Source organism: Cervus canadensis, chromosome 11 (genome assembly GCF_019320065.1).
Source record: "Cervus canadensis isolate Bull #8, Minnesota chromosome 11, ASM1932006v1, whole genome shotgun sequence".
Classification (NCBI taxonomy): Eukaryota; Metazoa; Chordata; class Mammalia; order Artiodactyla; family Cervidae; genus Cervus; species Cervus canadensis.
This window is the reverse complement of record NC_057396.1, coordinates 26,660,754-26,673,488: the sequence shown is the minus strand read 5'-3', so window position 1 is coordinate 26,673,488 and position 12,735 is coordinate 26,660,754. Positions and strand designations below refer to the sequence as shown.

Here is a 12,735-nt window from a genome sequence, read left to right as displayed (position 1 = left end):
AAAGAACTGAGTCATTGGAAAACACCCCGATGCTCGGGAAGATTGAAGGCAGGAGGAGAAGGGAATGACAGAGAATGAGATGGTTGGATGGCATCACCAACTCGATGGACAGGAGTTTGAGCAAGCTCTGGGATTTGGTGATGGACAGGGAAGCCTGGTGTGCTGCACTCCATGGGGTCACAAAGAGTCAGACATGACTGAGCAACTGAACTGACTGAGCGCCCCTACTCTCCAAGGCTAGCTCTGGTCTTCATTGTTTTGAGACCCAGGCCCAACTATTCATTTTATTTTTACCTAGCCAGTACTGATGTCCTGTGGCTAAAATATGCTCTCCAGATTTACCCACAAAATAAGTTCTTTGTTGTCCCTACCGCCCCCCAAAAGTAAGTCAATAAGCCAAAAGTGGGAGTCCCTGAGAGGAAAAGGATATTAAGCCATACTATGCAGGGTTGTGGACTTCCTAGGTGGCACAGTGGTAAAGAACCTGCCTGCAAGTACAGGAGACACAGGAGATGCAGGTTGGAACGCTGGGTCCAGAAGATCCCCTGGAGGAGGAAATGGCAACCTACTCCAGTATTCTTGCCTGGAGAATCCCATGGACAGAGGAGGCTGGTGGGCTACAGTCCAGGGCATCTCAAAGAGTCCAACATGACTGAGCACCCATATGTGTATGCAGGGTTGGAAGTAAGGCTACTTGAGCAATTTACTATGACCCCAGGCTGGATTCAAAGTCTACAAATGAAAAGGGCATGCTCTTGAAAGTTAATCATCCAGAATTCTACAGCTTTATTTCCTTAGCTGTGTCCCAAGCAATTAGTGCAGCTTATGCAGTGCTTCTGCTACAACCCTGAAGTAGGCAACATTTTTATTTTTATTTTAAAAAATATTTATTTTGGGCAGGGCTGGGTCTTCATTGCTGTGTGGGCTTTTCTCTAGTTGCAGTGAGCCAGGGCATTTCTATTTTTAAAATGAGTCAAAACTGGCTCAGAGATCCAAGGTCATGCCTAAACACAAATAACTGTGAAATGGGAGTGCCAATACATTATTAGTGTTAGCCAGGAAAGGACTTGTTAGTAACCCATTAACAGTGCTAATAACTGTCTATTAACCACTTCCACAAATCTGGACACCTGTCGTCCATACCAGCCCCTGAGGACTAAAAGCATCCAAACTTGACTTACCTGTGTGTGTTTCAAAAGCATCTAGTATTTGACAGAGATGTTTTGCAGTTGAACTTTAAAAGATATGGGGTGGTCAACAGCCCCAAAGCAGATGAGACCTGGTGGTGTCCTAAAGCTACCTTTTCTTCATCACCATGCCAAGATCCCTGCCCAAGGGGGCTATCTGTACACTACCAGGTACAATTCCTGCCATGTGCAAAAAAGCATGGAAGACTGTCATGCCCAGGCTGCCCCCCAAAATCTCTGCCCCTTTCCTAGAGTCTGACCTGTCTGCCTCCTATTTTTTGAATTCCCTTACTCCCCTCCTTGCAGGGAGGTGTCTTTAGAGCATGTGCTCTCTCTTCTCCATTCCTACATCAGTGAATTCAGTTTCTGCTCTCCTATGGCATTTGCAACTTCAAGCAAAGGATCCATTGAGGAGTCACCAACCTGCTGGGGACCAATAACACATCCATTGATTGGGTCCTTAAAGCTTCATAACAGCCATACCAGAAAGATGTTGTAATTCCTTACGCATAGATGAAGAACTGAGATTCAGAGAAGGTTCAGAATTGCCCTAAGTGGAACTAGGATTCAAGCTCTGGACAGCTAACCCAAAGTCTGTATTCTCAGCTGCTACCAATGTAGTGCACTCCACCTTTTCTAAACACTGCATAAATCACAATGTCCAAGTTACTTCTTTTAATCAAACAGACCCATAGGAGCAATTTTCCAAAGGGCAGTGTAACCCAAATGACACACAGACACCTATAACAACACAAACTTCAGCTGACAACTTCCAAGGGAGAAAAAAATGTTTCATAAAGGCCCTTTTTATCCTGCTTATCATCTGGTACTTAATACAGCAAGACACCGACCCACCCATTATGAAGGCAAGCTTCAGTCCAAGGCCCCTCACCAGAATCCGCCTCCTGCCTGAACACGTTGTCCACAGAAGAGCCAGAGACCAGCCTTACTACAGAGTAGCCTCAGTCCAGGCTGCTCTTGGGCCTCAGGTCTTAGCCTTTGCAGACGTTCTTCAGTAGACTGAACTGTGCTAAATGCCAGAGGCCTGGCTCCTTACTGGCATGAAGTCTCATTAACATCATCTTTAAGGAACTCTGTAGCAAGGGAAAGGACGCTCTAGGAGAGCAGAGGGAAAGAAATACATTTTGCAGTTAAGAATCACCAGGAAGTCTCCACAATAAATCCTTCAACCCCGAAATCATTATATGTTTTTATTTATACTCTGGGAGCCAGGACCCAAGCACAGCCTGGTGCTCTTGGATAGAGAATAAAGCAGCTATTGTCCAGACTCTGAGGTTACTGAGGTACCCTCCCCCGCTGGTCTGGAATGATCTACACTGCTCAGAAAGGCAACAGGAGGAAGAGTGGATTGGCCAGCCAAAGGAGGAGGCAGGAAAAGAAAGTCCCCTTAAGTCCTGAGGGCAATGGCATCAGATGAGAGGGGGGTCCTGGGTAGGTCTCCCCGACTCCTATGCAACAGCGCTGTCTCTGCGCCCCTGCTGCCGGGCCTCTACCGTCACCCCCTTCCCACTAGCGCCTACGTGCCCCTCCTGGCGTGCATGAGCAAGTCGCGCTGCAGCCCGGCCTCCAGGCTCGCAGGCAGTCGGGCTGTGGGCGGGTCGGTCAGCAGAGTCAATTTGTTGAAAACCCCTCGGCCAAAGTAGTCAGCAATCACAGAGAAGCTGTCGTTGGAGCACTTGAGCTGAGGAAAGAGAAAAGGTCGGAGTCAGAACCCAGAGGAGGAGAAAAAAAAAAACCAGTAGCCCTCCAGCACTCCCCGCCTCCCAGTGGGTGGGGCAGTCATGTGGCCACGCCCCCCGCCCCACCTGGTGCTGGAACTGATCGTGGAGATCTCGCTTCTGTTCCTGGGCCCGGATCATATCCATGACCTTGCGGTTTTCAGGGAGGCAGGTGGGGCAGTCAGCGTCACTTTCTGAGTAACTCTCAAAGCAGTGTTGGTGGAAGGAGTGGCCGCAGAGAAAGTGGACTGAGGGCAGCTCCAAGGCACTGTTACAGATGCTACACTTGGTCTTCTGGAAAATCTTTGGACTACAGGCAAAGGAGACCAGAAGAGTGGCAAAGAGTGAGGGCAGGGCCAGGAGCCATGTGGAAAGAGACAGCTCGACAAAACAAGGAGAGCGACGTCCCCATTAAGGAATGACAAGGGACTCCCTTGAAGGTCCAGTGGTTAAGAATCTGCTTGCTAATAATGCAGGGGACACAGGTTCAATCCATAGTCTGGGGCAGCTAACTCTGGGCCATCCAATTACTGAGCCCATGCTCTAGAGTCCACAAGCTGCCAGCTACAGAAGCCCACACATCCTAAAGTCCATTCTCATCAACAAGAGATGCCACCACGATGAGAAGCTCAAGCACTGCAACTAGAGTAGCCCCTCCTCACCACAACTAGAGAAAGTCTGTGTGCAGCAACAAAGACCCAAAGCAGCAATGAATGAATGAATGAATAGGAACTACGAGGCCCTGATCTTCCTACCACCTAAAGGAGGTCACAAGAGGGCCCCACGTTGGGCCTTCAGGGAGTCTCAGCACACTCCCAGCATGTCCATTCAATCCATGGGGGGATTGCTATCTCTCTTTCAATTTCCACTATTGCCACTAAATTCTTTCAGGTCTTAATTGCATGTGACCCTTTCCCTTTCAACAAGACCTTTCCTGGCCACTTTATCAATTACAACACACCTAAACCCCTCACCCTATTCCTCTTCCTCAATTTTCTTCTTAGAACTTAGCACCATCGAATACACTACAATAGTATGCTTATTTAACACGTTTACTGTCTATCTCTACCTCCATAACATAAGCTCTGTGAAGGCAGGACTTTTTCTCTGTGTTAAGAATGGGGCTTGGGACAAAACAGACTCAGTAAATATTGATGGAATGAAGAAACTGGACACAACTTAGTGACTAAATAACAATAACAAATATTTTATAAAGTTAATGGCAAAGTTAAGGGTTAATGTCTACTATAAATACTTGTAAACTATCCACTTTTTTGTCAACGTTTTTTACTTCCGAGGGCTTCCCACCACAACTTAGATGTATCTTTAGGAAAGGTAAAATACAGGCACATATAGAGAGAAAAGTACCTGCTACAAGGTAACAAAACCCAATAAATCATGTTCTATGTAATAAATCATTCTTTGGAATTCCCGCATTAAAACAGATCTTCAAGAATGAAATGCTGATACTTACTCCATATAATCCTCTGTATGTAAAAAATGACACCCTGTGAAGAACAAGCTTATCCCTGGATACCTCTACACTCCTGGATGTCAAGTACCTTGCCTTCAGCTCCTGGATCTCCTGGCGGATGCGGGTGGTCTCCTCTCGGTAGCGCCGCACCCGGAGCTCGTCCTGGGCGATCTGCTGGCTCTGTTTCTGCAGTTTTTGGACCAGGTAGTCCCGGATGACAGACAGGGTGGCCGTGGAGTTGTGGGCCAGGGTCTGCACCACTGAGATGGGAGGAAGCAAAACCATGAAGCACGCAGCTTTCTGGACAGAGCTGAAGGACTCCTGCCCCAGAGCCCGACCGCCAGCAGCCTGCACCCACCTAGCCACACAGCCCGCCCCCCAGAGTACCTAGAAGGGGTGGCATGAGGTTCTTGCTCTCGATGTGCTTGAGCACAGCCGCCACGTACTCCTTGCAGTCCTCTTCCTTGCGGGCAAAGTAGCTGAGCGCCTGCTCCCACAGGGAGGGCTCCTGCTCCCCGTGGCGCTCGCACACGGCGATCACCTGCCGGTACTGCTCATGCTGCATGTGGTAGTGCATGATCTGCTGGAACCTGCAGCCAGGCGGGGTGTGTGTCAGCGGCTGACCCTCACTCACACGAGTGACTCAGCTGTGCCCCCTCCCGAGTACCCCCTGACTCTTACAGTTTGCCCTGCTCATAGAGGTAAAGGACTCCATCCTGGAAGTCGTGCATCTGGCAGAGGACCAGGGCCTTGTCAAAGACATCACAGAAGCGGCCACTCTTCAGTAGGGAGATGGCCTCTGCGTGAAGCTTCTCTTTGACCTAGAAGAGGAGGATGGAGCTGCCGGACATTAGGGGAAAAGTGACTCCTAAGCAAAGCAACTACTCTTCCCCTCACTCCAATTTCCTCTTTTTTCTCCCCAGTATTTATTTATTTAGGCTGCACTGGCTGTTAGTTGTGGCATGCGGGATCTAGTTCCCCGACTAGGGTTTGAACCCAGGCCCCCCGCATTGGGAGTGCAGAGTCTTAGCCTGCCTAAAACTCTGGTTTTAGACCAGCAGTGAAAGTCATTCAGTCGTATCTGACTCCTTGCAAGGAAGTCTTCAATTTCCTTTTCATGGGGAACCATTTAGCCCCTCAGGATGAGGTGTTATTGATCTAAAGCGAGCAGCAAGTGGCAACCAGGGAAGAAATGGAAGGGCTGTCTTTTTCTCAACACCTCTGGTAGCTCTGCCAGGCCTCACCTGTGGATCCTCCTCGTGGGCCCAGTTCTGGAGTCGCAGCTCAAGCAGCGTGTCATAGATGCCCTGCGGGGAGTCAGGCTGCACCTCGCTCATGTGCTCTAGGAACGCTTTCAGCTCTCGAGGGTTGTTGGCAAAGATGGGGATAAACTCCTCCGAGTTGGCCTAGGATGGCAAGGGACGAGAGAGGAGGCCAAGTGAGGGGGCCTGCTACCCGTGCCCGAGATGACCCCCGTATGTTCAAAAGCCGTTCTCCCTGAGGCCTCACCCTGCAGCCTGGAGCCTCCCTATCACCTCGGCCTTCAAGGCTAGGCCGATAGTCGGTACAGAGTCCCTTCAGCAGCTGGGTTGTCTGCTCTGGTATATGGTGCATGAGGATCTTGCCATAGCGTTTCATGTTGCTCTCCGCCTGCTCAAAAGGCAGCTTGCCAATATATCGGAGGGCTTCCTGATAATTCTGTGGGGACAGAAAGGGCAACGGAATTGCATGCTCCTGCCTCACCCATCAAGACACATTTTATTTCCATTACTATTTTCTTCTTCGGGCTCCCTGCGTGGATTCTCCAGTTGTGGCACACGTGGGCTCAGTTGCCCCACAGCATGTGGGCTCTTAGTTCCCTGACCAAGGACTGAACCCATGTTCACTGTATTGGAAGGCAGACCCTTTAACCCCAGGCAAGTCCCAGAAGGTACTTTCATCATCCCAGGGATATCCCAGAAAAAGAACACGGCTGCCCGAGTCAGGAGGCTCACCTACCTTGATGTCCTCTAGCTGGATCTTTAAGTACCACTCATGATGAGCGTGGTTCTCAGCCAAATAGAGGGCGTGAGAGTAGTAGCCAGCCTGCCGGAGGACCTTGATGGCTGTCTCCACATCAAAGTGGACTTCACTCTCACTCTTTGTCTGTCAGGAAGACGTTAGACAAAACCATTCACAGAGAGGTTGTGGCTGGGCAAGGGAAAGGAAATATGCATCTCATTCTAAGACCAGATTCTTAAGGTAATAGTAAGGTGGATTTTTTTTTTTTTTTTGGCCACACTGAGTTGCATGTGGAAACTTAGTTGCCCCACATCAGGGAGCGAACCCATGCCGCCTGCAGTGGAAGCAAAGTCTTAATCACTGGACTTCCAGGGAAGTCCCAAAGATGATGCTTTTAAAACATAGTTATCCTGCCTCTCCACAAGTGTTCCTCTGCCTCTACTGTTAGAGGGATGTCTCTGGGGACACTGGGCTTCCTGGGGCTTAGATACCACAAGAAGTTCTGGCATCAAGAAACAAGAGGGGGGGATTCCCTGGAAGTCTGGTGGTTAGGACTCTATGCCTTCACTGCTGGGGGCCCAGGTTCAATCCCTGGTTGGGGAATGAAGATCCCACAAGCCGCACAGTACAGCAAAAAAAAAAAAAAAAAATAAGAGGGGAGACAGGAGAGAACTCACAGAAAAGGCTATTTCTCTTCCTTGCCTACAGACCAGAGGACCAGAGGGTTCTGGTTCCTAAATACAGGCAGCTCTTCCCTCTCCCTGCAGTCCTGGTGAAGCCCCTCAAGAAACCCTCTGCCAGCACCACCCTGCACCTTGATGAACTCCTCCAGCTTCGAGCTGTCCTTGAGCTTGGTGTAGCAGTTGAGCAGCAGGGTGGTGTGGTCGGCGTTGGCCAAGGACTGCCGGTGCAGGGTCTGCAGGTAGGCTGTCAGGTTATGGATGCGCTGGGCATCGAGGAACTTGCGGATCACGTACGATGGCTCCAACTTTCCAATGGTTCTAGGGAGACACAGGTGTCCAACAGCATCAGGATCATCATACTTCTCAAACTTTCATGAGCGTAGGAATCACTTGCAGGTCTCGAAATGCAAATTCTGTTTCAGCAGGTCTGGGGTGAGGCATGAGATCCTGCAATTCTCACAAAATCCCAGGTGGTATCGATGCTACTAGACTGGGGACCAGAGGAGCAGCAAGGCTCCAGAACACTGGTTCTGAAAACAGGAATTCTAGAGAGGTTGGCAAAGAAGCTAGACAGGGTCTTAGAACCCTTCACTAAGTCAGAAAACTAATTAGTACCAAGGAAAGAAATGGTGGAAACAAGAGATGAATACCCTTTCCCCTTTAAAGAATTTGATCAAAATGAGTATTAACAAAGGCCAAGCTAACATTTAAAATAACAGGTACTTTTCAGCTCAACTTCCTTGAGAGCTTTTCTGGTAGCTCAGACAGTAAAGAATCTGCCTGCAATGCAGGAGATCTGGTTTCAATCCCTGGGTTGGGAAGACCTCCTGGAGAAGGTTACCCACTCCAGTATTCTTGCCTGAAGAATTTCCATGGACAGAGGAGCCTGGTGGGCTACAGTCCATGGGGTCACAAAGAATCAAACACAACTAATGACTAGCACTTTCACTTTTCATCAGCTCAACTGCACACTGGTCATGTAGCATCTGACCCTAAATATTCCCTTTCCAATAAGGTATACTGTCTCCTCATTTGAGGCATCGCAGTTTATGTAGGAAAAAAGGACAATTCACGATGGAGTCCACCGTCCGCCCCAGTCCCCAAGTGCAGATTTCAGTCTAGCTGGCTCTCTGTTCCCGCATTCACAGGTATATCCTAAAGCGCCTCCAGACTGACCGGATATACTGCTGGACAGCACCATCATGGTTGCCCTTGCTGTAGAGATGGTCCCCATACTGCATGAAGATCTGGGCCAACCCATCACTGTCCAGATGCTGGCTCTTGGCCAGGTTAATCGCCATCTCAAATAGGTTCTTCTTAAACAGCATCTGGAAAGGAAGAGAGATTAGAAAACTGGAAGAAGGAGGCCTGAGAAGACACCTTCCCAGAATGCACCCACAACACACAAGCCAGACGGTTATGAAGTTCCAATCAGCCTAGATCTTAGGGTGAGACCCCCAGACACCCCAAGACTAACATTAGCTCACCTCACTAGGTTCTCTGCAGGCAGGCAGAGTGGACCCTGAGAGTAGGCTCAGGCCCCCAGCCACTGCTTCCCTCTAAGGCCACATCCCAGGCCACTGACCTTGGAATCTTACCCTAAAGAGGCTGAGTAAGGCTGTGACCCAAAGGGAAGGAAACACCCTGGCCAAGGCGACTTGGGGAGTCTGTTCCTAGAGCCGTGTCTGGGTGCCCATAGCCAGCTCTGGGAACCTGGTGGCCTTGCCTCCAGTTTGGTCTGTGTGTCCTTCTCCTGCAGTGCGTGGACCCGCCCATCCCGCGTCAGCACGTACAGGGAGCCCCACTCAGCAAGCACATCCACTACATCCTCAAAGACAGCGCTATAGGCTATGAACTTGTTGCACAGGTCATAGATGTTGAGAATCTGTTTGTCAGAGCTCTGGGAGTCCCGGCTGGTAAACTCTGACCTGGGTGGGAAAGAAAAAGCACCGGATATTTATCTGTACCACCTCAGTCTCAGCTCCCCTCTATTTCCTTTCCCTTGACAACTCTGGTGCTACCTATTCCTCCCAGAACAAGTCACTGCTAGCAGCTCATCCTGCAATACACGTAGTGCTGGGAGCTGTGGGAAGAGTATGTGTAGACCTGATCTTACCTTTAAGGATCCTATAGTTAACACAGGCAACAGACTGAAAACTTAAGTATATTCCAACATCCAAGATTTAACAAATAATTAGTGCTGAATGAAAACTAATATCTGACAAGGATTGCCTGCAACACGCTGAAGATTCTGTCCCACTTTCTGATGACTCAGGAAAAAAAGAAAGAAAAACCACCCTGTGTTCCATCTCCCAGCATTTTCCAATCTGTCCACTATTCAGTCCCTTGTTCCTCTACCCAATTCATTTCGCCCAAGTAATTAAAAAACCTAATACCAGGCCCCAAATTCCCTGGACCATTCTAGTGCAGAACGATTGTTCAGCAGATGTCTGCAGCAAAAGCACACTTTTCAGCAAAAAAAAAAAAAAAAAAATGTTATAACTGAGTCTAGGTGTAAACACCTCTACAAAAAGTACAAAGTAGGAGGCTGACAGGATGTAGGCATTGGGAGTTTGAAATCAGGTTAATTCTAGGGAACAAGCCCAGGCCACTCCCTTTTGCTTCTCCATAAAATCCTTACTTGGGAGAAACCTTCCGGTCACGGGAGACAATGACAAGATAGCCTCTAAACCAGTGAGCGATGAGTTTATGGCCCTCAAAGGCAAAGCAGGGCCCACGTTCATCAGGCTGGTACAGATAGACACATTCATCTCCCGCCACTATGAACTGCAGGTCCTGAGAAGGGTCGCTGAGGGCTGAGCAGCGCAGGCCACAACCATGGGTGTCCAATTCCACACGAGGATAGTCCTTTCCAGAAACTATGTAGGACTGTGAGAAGTGAGAGAGGGGTTAACAGGCTCCCTTTGAGGAGGTGGCATCTAAATGTTCCCAAAGGTATCCCCACCTCCATACTGGCTCTCTTAATTCTTAGCACCCTAAGACTTTACCTGGATGCTTGCCTTCTCCATTAAATGGGCCATTACCATCACCCATCTACTAAATATATAAGCAGAGACTACATTTTCTTCCTCTGTACACACTATCACTACTTACTACAGATATTCAGCAAGTAAGAGAATTTTACTGCTTTATCAGAAAACTCTGGCTGAAAAGAAAACAAAACTATTGGTGTGAGTAAGCTGTTATATTAGAAGCACAAGAACCAAAGAAGTAATTTGTCCAGCGTCAATTAACAAGCCTATTAAAAGAAAAACTTATGTCTTCTGCTACAAGCCCAAGAGTTCTTTTCCTAGCTCGAACTCTTCCCAGTCTCCTAATTAAAGAAATAAAATATTAAGTTAGGTGAATGTTTCAAGGCTATGATTAAAAATATAATAACCTCTTTTGTCAGTTCCTTACCCTAGCCCACTGAGCAATAAAAAAGTCTTTCCTACCTGCCCCTAACAGTCATACCAGGAGGCGCTGGTCATACCTGAACATTCTCAGTTGTCACAACAAACAAGTGAGTGGTCTTTCCCGCTTGGCGAAAGGCCAGTCCAGTAACAGGATAGTTGCCCTTGTGCAAAATCTGGGTCTTGCTATGTCGGTCCCGAGTGATGTCCCCTTTGTTCAATGTAACACTGCCATCTGTGAAACCTGTAGGAGAGCGGGGAACAGCATTTTATTGAGGTTGAAAAGGCACAGAAGCAGAAAAAAACCTTTAGAGGCACTTTTTAGAAGTGATCATCTTTCTCCTCATACCCACCCTCTCCAGTGGTTACCATGAAAATTAGGCCTCACGGACTTATTTTCAAAGAACAAAACTAAATGCTTTCCCATCCCAAACTTTAAAATCTCAAAAGGCCTCACTTTAGTATAAAATGGTCTCATGAAAACAGTGAAAATGAGCTGTAGAAGCAACTCTGAAGGAACTCTATAAAGAATCATGGGGTGTTAGCTTTGCCTTCTTTCTTCTTACCAATGGCCATAAAGTTGAGATTTTCATGGACAGTCAAACAAGATACAACAGTTGGTTCTGTCCCCGGGATGGCAGGGAAGATTCGAGTGCAGAGTGGATTGCCACCATCTCTCTTCTCCAGGTTCCAGATCTTTACCTGGGGATAGACCTCAGATGTGTGAATGCTAGTCACCCTCCAACAAATAATCATTCCCAGGCCTCTGGGTCTTTCTTGTTTCCCTTCTAGGACTCACCAGGGGGTTGATGCCTTCTTCATCCTCACCAACAGAGGCCAGAATATTGTGCTGCTTCAGTTGGTACAGGTGTGTCACCCGTAGTTTGTAGGCCTGGAAACCTGTAAGCTGTAGGGAGCGGGGCAAGAACCAGATCTGGCCTTCCATATGTGCAGAGCAGTCAAGGAGCCTCCTTTCCAAGGGGAGATTCTTACATTTAGGCCAAATAACAACTACCCCCCAGGGCTTCCCTGGTGGCTCAGATGGTAAAGAATCCACCTGCAATTCGGGAGACCTGGGTTCGATCCCTGGGTTGGGACGATCCCCTGGAGGAGGGCATGGCAACCCACTCCAGCACTCTGGCCTGGGGAATCCCCATGGACAGAGGAGCCTGGTGGGCTACAGTAACTGGGGTCCCAGAGAGTCAGACATGACTGAGCACAGCACAGCACCCCAGTGGCTCAGCTAGTCAACAACCCACCAGTGCAGGAGATGCAAGAGACGGGGGTTTAAACCCTGGGTCAGGAAGGTGCCCTGGAAAAGGAAATGGCAACCTGCTCCAGTATTCTTGCCTGGGAAATTCCATGGATAGAGAAGTCTGCATGGGCTTCAGTTCATGGAGTTGCAAAGAACTGGGCATGACTAAGCACACATGCACAATAAAAAACAAAATCTACACAACTGTTTAAATTTTTCAAGGTTTTTTCCACATATTATCTCTGGAAACTCCCCATTTTAAAAAGAGTGGAAAGGCCAGAGATTAGGGGCAGCATTATACAAAACAAAGCCAAAAAAACCATGGTTTCATTTAACTCTTCTCCCACAATATGGGCTGGGGAGATAATAACACCTTACATATTCATCTTTTAAAATCAACTTGCATCTGTTCTTTTGATCGACCTTAAAAACAAAAACCTTGCCCAACTGTTATTTTACGCCCCTTTTGCAGATAAGGAAATTGAAGTTCAGAGAGGTTAAACGACTTGCCCAGGATTATTCGCTCATTTGGCAACACGTTAAAGAGAATGGACTTCCTCCTTTCTTCCCCCAGACCACAGAAGGAACATTGAGCGCCCATCTAAAGGAAACTGGCACGTAACACGAACCCCTCTGACCGACAGATTTCATCCCAGCTGGATCTCTTCAGGGATTCGAGGAGGGAAGGGACAGCTCCAGAAGAAGGATATCTCCAAAGACTAGGCTCCCTCGGCCTGAGTCGCAGACTGTGATGCCAGGAGGGAGGCAAAGGAACTTGGAAGCAGCGGGTCCAGAGGCAGGCGCGGCTCCGGGAGCAGCCCCATCATTGCCTTGTGGCTCCTTCACCAGCTCCTTGTCGAAGAAAACGAAGCGCCGCCACTGCAGGTAGGTCGCCATCTTGGCCGAAGGGTCCCCGCCTTCGGGGAAGAGGTCACATGACAGGAGCCGGCGTATCACATGACCCGTGGACGGCCTGGAGTCTG

At 48.6% G+C, this 12,735-nt stretch overlaps 1 protein-coding gene across 1 annotated transcript; it reads right to left on the bottom strand.

The window, feature by feature from the left end:
• Nucleotides 1-2,385: 2,385 nt before the first annotated feature.
• On the bottom strand, nucleotides 2,386-12,686 carry VPS11 (VPS11 core subunit of CORVET and HOPS complexes). Its single transcript, XM_043481436.1, has 16 exons — nucleotides 12,463-12,686; nucleotides 11,297-11,445; nucleotides 11,064-11,199; nucleotides 10,578-10,741; nucleotides 9,726-9,973; nucleotides 8,811-9,012; nucleotides 8,261-8,412; nucleotides 7,216-7,402; nucleotides 6,399-6,545; nucleotides 5,910-6,098; nucleotides 5,645-5,806; nucleotides 5,082-5,221; nucleotides 4,788-4,990; nucleotides 4,489-4,660; nucleotides 3,014-3,236; nucleotides 2,386-2,889 (listed from the first exon to the last, which is right to left on the bottom strand). Exons 1-16 carry the CDS (start codon nucleotides 12,647-12,649, stop codon nucleotides 2,725-2,727), a joined length of 2,826 nt encoding a protein of 941 aa, XP_043337371.1. The 5' UTR covers nucleotides 12,650-12,686; the 3' UTR covers nucleotides 2,386-2,724.
• Nucleotides 12,687-12,735: the final 49 nt, after the last annotated feature.

What these genes read in the sequence shown, in the direction of transcription:
- VPS11 (XM_043481436.1), bottom strand. Translation starts at nt 12,649, where the DNA reads ATGGCGACCTACCTGCAGTGGCGGCGCTTCGTTTTCTTCGACAAGGAG. An exon ending in GACCGGAAGGTTTCTCCCAA is followed by an intron (nt 9,013 to 9,725) that starts GTAAGGATTTTA and finishes TTTCCCACCCAG; the next exon opens with GTCAGAGTTTACCAGCCGGG. An exon ending in TCCAGCTAGAGGACATCAAG is followed by an intron (nt 6,099 to 6,398) that starts GTAGGTGAGCCT and finishes CTGTCCCCACAG; the next exon opens with AATTATCAGGAAGCCCTCCG.